The 9465-nt window shown below is 33.1% G+C and overlaps 1 protein-coding gene across 1 annotated transcript in view; it reads right to left on the bottom strand.

Annotated features, from left to right (window-relative positions):
• Positions 1-387: 387 nt before the first annotated feature.
• LOC123675046 (CUE domain-containing protein 2-A) overlaps positions 388-9465 on the bottom strand; it is a 38247-nt gene continuing 29169 nt past the window's right edge. Inside the window, exon 5 of the mRNA XM_045610279.1 lies at positions 388-4501. Within this exon, the coding sequence (XP_045466235.1) occupies positions 4139-4501 (363 nt within the window). The 3' untranslated portion in view covers positions 388-4138. The remainder of the gene's footprint in view (positions 4502-9465) is intronic.

Genomic DNA, 9465 nt, shown 5'->3' with positions numbered 1-9465 from the left:
CATGCACTACAAAAGACTCTAACCCGGAAAGAACATTATAGTTGTGAACAAAATGCCACAAGTATACTTGTGGCACTTTGTTGTCTATTGACATTGACCTCGACCATCTCATTTTGTCAATACCTAGACGTGAACGCGGCTGTCGGTAGTATACTCAGTTTTGGAGTAACCGAATACATTAACGTTTTTACCTAATGCATGTTGACAACATTTTTCACAAAGATTTTAGTTTCATTTTCGATGTGAAAACTTTGTAAAAACATATCGGGTACGGAGAAACTCTTCTTTCTGGGTGTAAAATAATAATAATGCCACTTAATCAAATGTCGTGCTTCGAATTCGAAATGATCCAAACTCTGCTGGAGTGTTTAATTCAATTCACGTAGCCAGACTTGTATTATTTTTTTATTTGAACTTAAATTACAACTTTTTAAGATCGAACTCAACAAAGTTCAATGGGATAAAAATATTACATATTTTCTGCATGCAATTCAATTCCAAACATGAAATTCAATAACCGTTGTGCAGTAATAATAGGTCCTTTTGGATTAACATATAATGTTTTGAACAGTTTTAACAATCTACAGACACAGATGAATTACAAATAATTTCAGGAAATCAAATAATACAGATGAGTAAGATTGAAATAACTATTTGGAGATAATCACATGAAATACGATATTGTATTACATACGACTAAAAATGGCGAAACATGCACATTAGTATAAAATGGACTACTTTGGAATTTAATTGATTATAATCAGTTTTCTTGGCAATTTAAATTATTAATTAAAATAATACTAAATAAATCTTATTTAAAGCTGAAATAATATGTTGTCAGTATAGAAATGATTCCATTCTCTCAGAAAAGTCATGCAGAAACATTCATGACTAGTTAGATACCACGTTTTGTTAACCCCGTATCACACTAGACCTTTTTATTATCTATTTGATGACAATTTTCATGTATGAAGAGTCATATGTCAATTGTTCTGAGTACCTATCTTTTGCTCTATTCATTGAGTTTTTCTCCCTGAAATGTCTAAGGGCAGATCGATCATCCCGGACATCTGTCAGAAATATGGACACGAAAAAGTACTAGGGTAATACAGGGTTAGAAGTCTATTAATCAGATCAGAACTATGCATGAATATATAGACTAAAGAAGATGTGACCCAAATATCTTTCACAACATCAGAATGGTTAAGAGCGACCAGAAATGTCTCTGGACATTTCACTCTTATATAGTCCCTCCCAACACAAATTCTTAATACCTGTACAAGTCATATGTTATGCAATGAATGACGAAGAAACTTCAAAATTCTGTATTTCTCACATACACTTGATACATACTAACTGCAGATGTTTCCTTGTATACTCAGTTAAGTTATATACATGTATTATGTAATGTATTTAGACCACAAATTCCAAAGAAATAAACTAACCGTTAGTGGAATATATAAGTTTTGAAGAAGGCAGGCATTAGACTTAACCCTTTCCAGCCACGTGATGCTATATGGTATTATCAGCAATAAGCGCTCCCATTAATCACAAGATGCCACTAAACACCTTGTTGCTTATTTATATTTCTATAGACATCAAACATTTCAAGTATTGAGTTATATATTTATGTTTATGCACTTTTGCATCTAATAACTTGCAGTTTATATTAATAATCATTTTTATTCATAAAAATTGAGAGCACAATATATCCCTACCACTCCCATTCTTTTGATAGATGTAATCCGCCAAGTTGTTTTCAAAGACTACAGCACTAACATAGGTGTGCGGACCAACATGATATGTTAGTGGAACTTAACCCAATAAATTTTACTGTCAAGCATTTCTATCTCCGAATTTTTTTTCAATATAGTAGACATGTTAACTCTTGGATATTGTACAAATGGCACATGATCCAGAAAAATGATAAAACATGTCACTAATAGTCTTCTGATCGCAGAGAGCTGATGGTCTCCTCAAGACAGAAAAATAACATCCAGCGAGTAAGGGAGAGACCTTCCTCTACATCAAATTCACCTTTACCTATGCATCAAAGCCCAATGAGGGTGTAAAATATGATAAATATGACCTAGGCACTAGAAATCAATGAACAAAAGCAGCATTGCAAATTTTGTGTCACAGCATATTCTATGGATGGAATGCAATATTGCTCTATGCCCAACAAAAGGCAGAATTTGTTTTTATCTTTTCATTCGATATAAAATATTATATAGTAAGATCAAATAAATATTTATTCTGTTGAAATGAAGAATTATAAAAATTCTGTCGATGTTTGGGTAACTCCCAATGATGCCATATGGTATCATGAGTCCTGCAAAGATCAGGACACTTTTTAACATCCATTTCTCATATATTTGTGTTTATGGAGTGTATCTGAATTTCTTTTAGTGTATAATTTTTTTTTTTTTTTATAATTGATAATTTGGACTGGAAAGGTTAAGTCAATTCGCGGAATTTTAGCATTAAAAACAAAGTTAGTCTTCTCTTGAACCCACCCTCTTAATGTAATGTTCAAACAATATTTCAGCTTCAATAGATCGAAACAAAACATATTCAATAAAATATCAAATTACACGCAAAACCTTCTATAAATCTAAAATGAGGAAATCACAGAAAGAATAGATGGTACGTTAATAACACGTATCTCTGAAAGTTTTCAAATACCATTATGGTCATTTTTTGACTAGTCTTACACTTATCGTTAATAATACTAAAAGGTTGTGAAGGAAATGGAGCAAGTTGTATGGTGTCGACTGCATAGAGCAATTTGATTAGGTTCAGTTCTTCTGAAATTGTAATTCTCTCACTATATCGGGAAGCTTATTGTGACAAATTTGTGAAGGGAATTATTTAAATTCATATTTCAACAACTTTTCACCATCAGAGTAATTTTTCATAAGAGTGTATTTGAAGAAGGAACTTTGAACTTGTATGAAATATGGTAGTTAATCCTACTTAATGGATAATCAAGCAAATAACTAGACAATTGCATTCAATTTTAAGATACCATGAGTTCTAAATAGAATAAAACAAAGTCATTTCCACAAATATATTTTGTTTTATTTTATTTATAATAAATTTCCATCAAGTGAGGACCGTATCCATTAAATACCTTCAGTTTTATCTAGGATTTCATAAAGAGTCCTTATTCTTAATTTGTTCAAAGTGAATGAAAAAATAGTATGAGTGCAGAAAACTCAGTTATAGAGTCGTTAAATAAGACAATATATCTTGAAAGCGGTGTGGCGACTTTTTGCTATCTCGAGATATGGGGCCGCTCGCTTCGCGATTCTCGGCACTGCTCGAGACATAAACCCAACCGATCTACGGCAAAGTTATCATGCTCCGCCGGTGAATATGACAGGGACCATTGAATTGCCATTGTATTTTGTCTACACAATTTCGAATTAATTATGGAATTCTACTTCTGTATTCTATGTACTCAGTCAAAATTAATAATGAACAGTATTTGCTATTTATTGCGTAAAAAAACTCTAACTCTGTACGTTTTCATCAGTACTGAATCTTTTTCCTATAACTCGATGAAATCTGACCATACACTTGCTCCTTATAGCTAGTTCGAGGTGCCATACAATTGATAAATATTTATCGATAACATATTACACACACTATTAACCTTAAGACATAATGAAACAACATGAAATTCTAATCTATAAAATGTGAAACACTTCTGACACAATATAATATAGCTAGAAGAAAATACATTGTTTAATCCTTCGGTCCCCGAACAACGATAAACATTCGATGCACAAGATTCGAGATTGCGCCAAAATAACATTTCGAGAAATGGTATGGAGTAATTTATTTGAGTAGAAAACGATAAAAGACTAAAAAAAATATTTATATAATATGAGATGAAAATGAAGAAAAATAAATGTTTGAAGACAAAGACAATAAAATCGAATACGGAAAAAGTAAAAACGTAACTAGAAAATATACAAGAAATACTGTTTGAAATATTCACGCCTTTAGAATAAAACAGAAATGAATTTAAAAAAATAACAATAATACATAATATAAAATATATAAAAAAATCAGTCAAATGAATAAATAAAATCAGACAATGTGTTAAACTGATACTCAAAGCAACAGTACGTTACGGGACTTGTCCTTTTTTATTCTTCTTTAAGGATACATCATCAACGTCCTCGCCTTTCTTAACTTCAGTGAATCTCTCTCCTTTAAGACTCACGATTTTGTTGTCTCTGTAACGTATAAGTTTTTTGGGTTCTACTTTAGGGGCCACAGGGCGATGCTCTTTAGTGAAAGCATCTTTATCAATATACGAATAGCGTTCTATAATCCTGTTCTTGAGTTCCGTGTCATTGATGGTGGATTTGCTGATGTGCAAAGTAAGGGAATTATTTGGAGAAAGACACTGGCCACTTTCTTGCCGATCAATGAGGATTTGAGTTGCTCTCTCTAAATCCCCGCAGGCAATAGTTAAGCAATGTTTCACCTGTAAAATTAATACTTTCGATATACTCCATGACTCAGTCACTCAGATAAATAATTAAAGTAGAAACCAATCAGGCACCATCATAGAACCATTTTCATCTCGTTATTTAGAAAATGATTTACGATACTTTACATATTAAATATTAATATGTATCATATGGATTACACAATGGCAGTATATATTACACATAAAAATGAGAAAAGCACTGGTAGAAGTGAAGCCAGGAGCCTTTGATCGCATTCATGAGCTAATTGCATCCATATGACTAAACTAGGTGAATTTTTTTCGAATAAAAAGTTGATGATTTTGTAGGGAAATCCCACTTATGCTAGTTCCTCTTCCATTGCCTTCACTCTTGTGTGGGGAGGGAATTGACTTTGGAATTTAAAATGGTAACTCCTGTTTTTAAAGCAGATCCGTATTCTACGGCAAAAAGACATGAAGACGTTTTTCTCGATAACGATCGTGGATGTGTAAAGATTACAAAGGACAGAAATATTTATGAACAAAATATAGAATTCATTTCATCCTATAGAATCTACCAGCGCCGTACTACAAAACAGTTTATGGGTATCTCCCTGTAGCTTTATTACTCCGACACGGGCGTAGCCAGGTTTCAGTTTCGGGGGGGGGGGGGGGGGGGGGGGGTTTCAAGTCAAAGGCGTATACAAAAAGGATAATGGGAGAAATAATAATTTTTTTAATAGAAATAAATAAGGGTGCGTATTGTGCCTGCATGTACATCATATAGCAAAAATATGAAACTCGTTCTCTGTATATGCCACTGGTTCAAGAAAATAATGCGAATAAAAGTGCTTGACATAACCATAATCATATTTATTATAAAATATATATTTAACCATATAAAAAAACAGAAAAGAACAAGTACATTTGATTTTATTTACATATTATAAAGAAGTCTTCTGTTTTTCTTTTTAAATAACGGGTGTTTTTTTTCGAGGTATATAACTTTAAGTTGGCATTACTGTTCAAGATGGCAACCGATTCAACAGCTGTCAAGTGATTTATTCTCAGTTTGGTTTGGCAATTCATCATGAATAGACTCACGCCTGAACAACGCTTGCAAATAGTGCAATTTTATTTCGAAAATAAGGGTTCTGTGCGGAATACGTATCGCGCACTACGTCCATTTTATTTTGGTTAGCGATGAAGCGCACTTCTGGTTGAATGGCTACGTCAACAAACAAAACTGCCGCATTTGGAGTGAAGCTAATCCTTAAGTGTATGTCGAAACACCGTTACATCCAGAAAAACTGACTGTTTGGTGCGCTTTATGGGCTGGTGGAATCATTGGTCCGTACTTCTTCAAAAACGATGATGGCCAAAACGTTACAGTCAATGGTGATCGGTATAGATCCATCATTATACTAACTTTTTCATTCCTGAATTGAACAACCATGATGTCCAGGAGCTGTGGTTCCAACAAGACGGCGCAACATGTCACACAGCTCGTGCCACAATCGATTTATTGAAATACACGTTTGGTGACCGCCTAATTTCACGTTTTGGACCTGTGAATTGGCCTCCAAGATCTTGTGATTTAACACCGCTAGACTACTTTCTGTGGGGCTATGTAAAGTCATTGGTCTATGCGGATAAGCCACAAACCCTTGACCATTTGGAAGACAACATTCGCCGTGTTATTGCCGATATACGGCCACAAATGTTGGAAAAAGTCATCGAAAATTGGACTACATCCGAGCCAGCCGTGGCGGTCATATGCCAGAAATCATATTTAAAATGTAATGCCACTAGATTATCTTGCGGATAAATAAAATTTATGTCAATCGAATGATCCATCGTTGTTTTATTGCAATTTAAAGTTCTATAGCTCTAAAAAAACACTCTTTATATCAACTTCATGAGAGCCAACCCATTCAGTCTATTTTCACTAGTTTTATTTCTCAAGTATGTTTTGAAAAAAAAGCATTTTCACTTTTTGAAATTTAGTTTATTTATTTACATCGATTCCTATGAATATATTCAAGAAATAAATATCGTCGCGTCGTTGTATTTATACAACAGAGTAGTCAAATTGAAATTGAAGTTTGAAATACAATTCTGTTATCGTTGACTGATGAAATAGCAAGGTTTTTGGGTATCATAGATAAATTATGGCGTACTCATGTCATTTTATCTTATGAAATTACTTGAAATAGTAATTATTTGTGTTTGATGATAGTAAATATTTGTGCTCGATCCCGGATACAAGAGAGACGGAAGTTTAGTGTCGCCAATCACAATGGAGCTAGTCGATTGTGTCTGCGAGCCATAGGCGTGGAAAATATTGATTTATGAGGAATCCTGTTTTCATAACTTCACAATAGCTTAATCGTTAAACTGAGAAAAACATTAACCTTTTCGAAACACGAAAGAATTTTTATGAATAAATCACATTGTAACTATTTTTGAGCTGAATTGATAATTTTGAAATCAATCAATTTATGTTATGCTACTGCTATAGTGTTCCGTTAGACAAGGAGTGACGAATGTTGGCATCAAAACAAATGCATCAGTTACAAAGCAATTTCCGTACTTCTTATTAATGTTCTTAGAGATAGATAGATAACTGTTCTTTATTGAAATGAACAAATATCCATCGTAATAAATTATACGTGTTTGTGAAAAAAACAAAGATATGGCTGATTAGGAGCAAGAGCGTTAATAATTTCTAGAATTCATTGAATTGTTAAAGAAAAATGGGAACATGTTGACGAAATCGAGCCTGAAGATATACATATTTCAAATGTTGTTAAAGAAAATAATCAAATTGGCCTTTTTTCCATACAATATTCATAACCAATTATGGAGAAATTTACTTAAAATGAATAATTATCTCTTGTAATGAATTATTACTGTTCCCAAAAATATTTCAGATTGACACAGATAAATTTGAGTTTATTCAATATACGTACATATTGAAGACTGATAGCGTATTCTACTGGCTGCACCAGTTCGAATTAATTCGTGCTTTAGCACTACAAAAATTCGAATTAATTCGCACTGGTGCAGTCAGTCGAATATGCTATGAGAATTAATATTATAATTTTAAACAATTGTCAGTTTGATTTCAATTTTTGAAATAAATAACAGGCATTCATACATTAATGCAATGGAAAAGAAAAATGTCAACCAAATATATTTATTTTACAATAAAATCAGGAACTATTCATCAAATATAAAAATATAATACAAGGAGAATAAACTCTGTTATCTATTCAAGCCATATTTTAACTATGTCACCGAAGATTCCAGAGGTCAAAGGAAACACTTTATTCCTCTACCACTTTTTTCCGATTCGGCTCGGTTGAAAAGATACAGGCTGTTGAAAATCGATAAAAAATATGATTTTCGGCTATATCTCTTTCAAAGAACTAAATAGAAGAAAAAAGTGACATGAAGTAGGGAGGAAAGTCTCCCGGTCAGACAACAGTAGAAAATAGGAGAAATTAAATAAGAAGCGTAGGGGATGTAAATTCCGGACCTTAAACAAAAAGAAGATCTGATACACTTGTTTCTTCACAATAATATGTACTTAAATATTAAGTAGAAAGTAGAAATGAATAGTGAAAAGACCCTATGAAATTTTCCTTCTTAGAAAATAATTCCCTGATTAGAAATTGAACAATTAATTATTTTTGAAAATCGGAGAAGCCTGGAATTTGAAACAATATGGAAGAATGGGGTTTCGAAAATATGAAACTGACACAATAAATCTTACCTTTTATAGTTTAGAAAGAAAATGATATCATTCGAATCAGGAGTCCAAAGCTGAAAAGAAACTATTTACACCAACACCGTTCAGTTGAAATAAATATGATAACTATTCAGAAGAAATACCAAACAAGTGTCTTGAATTTTGCATCCCTTTCACCATACAATATCGACGGTGGCATGTACCTAGATTTCAAAGGGATGAAGACAACTTTAGTGCCACTGTTGCGCGAATTTATTGCAGACAGAAAAATTGGAGACAACATACAGAAGCGGAACCTTTTTGTTTTGATTTAATTTTTTTACTGAATTTTTGCTCTAGGACTGGTCGCGTTTCATGTGATTGTGGCAATTTACACTTTATTCGCCCTTTTTTTTTGATTTGATGAATCTTTTCCAAAGATAAAATTCTATCTAAGTTCGGTTATTTCCAGAATGCCCGCTATACTAATTGAGAAAAGAAAAACGATTCGGAAAACATAGTAAAGGAAAAAAGTGTTTCTTTTGACTTCAAGAATCTTGGGTTGAAATACACACATCGTCAAGAGTCTTGCCCCCCTAGATTTCTCAAGGAATAAACAATCTATGTTCTGTAAGAGCCCGTTCACATGACAAGCGCTCAACGCGCGTTTTGACTACGCGCGTTTACAAGTACATGAATTTTTCTTCGAAGCGTACACATGCCAACGCGCGTTTTTATGGAGAGGGCGTAGAGCCAATACCTCCTAGAAAGTAGTCTGTAGTCTAGGAGGTATTGGTAGAGCGCTGTTGCGCGCGTTGGCTCGCGCTTTGAGATCATAGGTTTCTAACCGTTCAGATGAGCGCGCTTGCACGAGCTGATAGATGCCAGAGACGTATTTAAGTATTTTCTTTCGATCCGTTCGGTCAGAAATATTTCAAATCAGATCAAATCAAATAATTTTATTCCCAAATCAATGTACAATACATGAAGAAGAACATATCATAACAAAAATAGAATACAAGTTAATATAAATCAGCTATACTAATCCTTTACACTTACAGTGATCTAAATATTCTTGAACATTATAAGGTTCAGTTTCAATTAGAAAGTTTAATATTTCTCTTTTAAAATTTTTGAAATTATCGATTTGTTGAATCTTTCTTGGTAAAGAGTTATACAATTTCAGGCACATATATTTGACATTCTTCTCAGTCAAAGTTAAAGAGTGTTGTGGAAAATGAAAGGGAATCATTTTCCTTGTACTATT

This window comes from Harmonia axyridis, chromosome 3, assembly GCF_914767665.1.
Source record: "Harmonia axyridis chromosome 3, icHarAxyr1.1, whole genome shotgun sequence".
Lineage (NCBI taxonomy): Eukaryota > Metazoa > Arthropoda > Insecta > Coleoptera > Coccinellidae > Harmonia > Harmonia axyridis.
The sequence above is the reverse complement of the archived record's forward strand: the minus strand, read 5'-3'. Positions and strand labels throughout refer to the sequence as shown.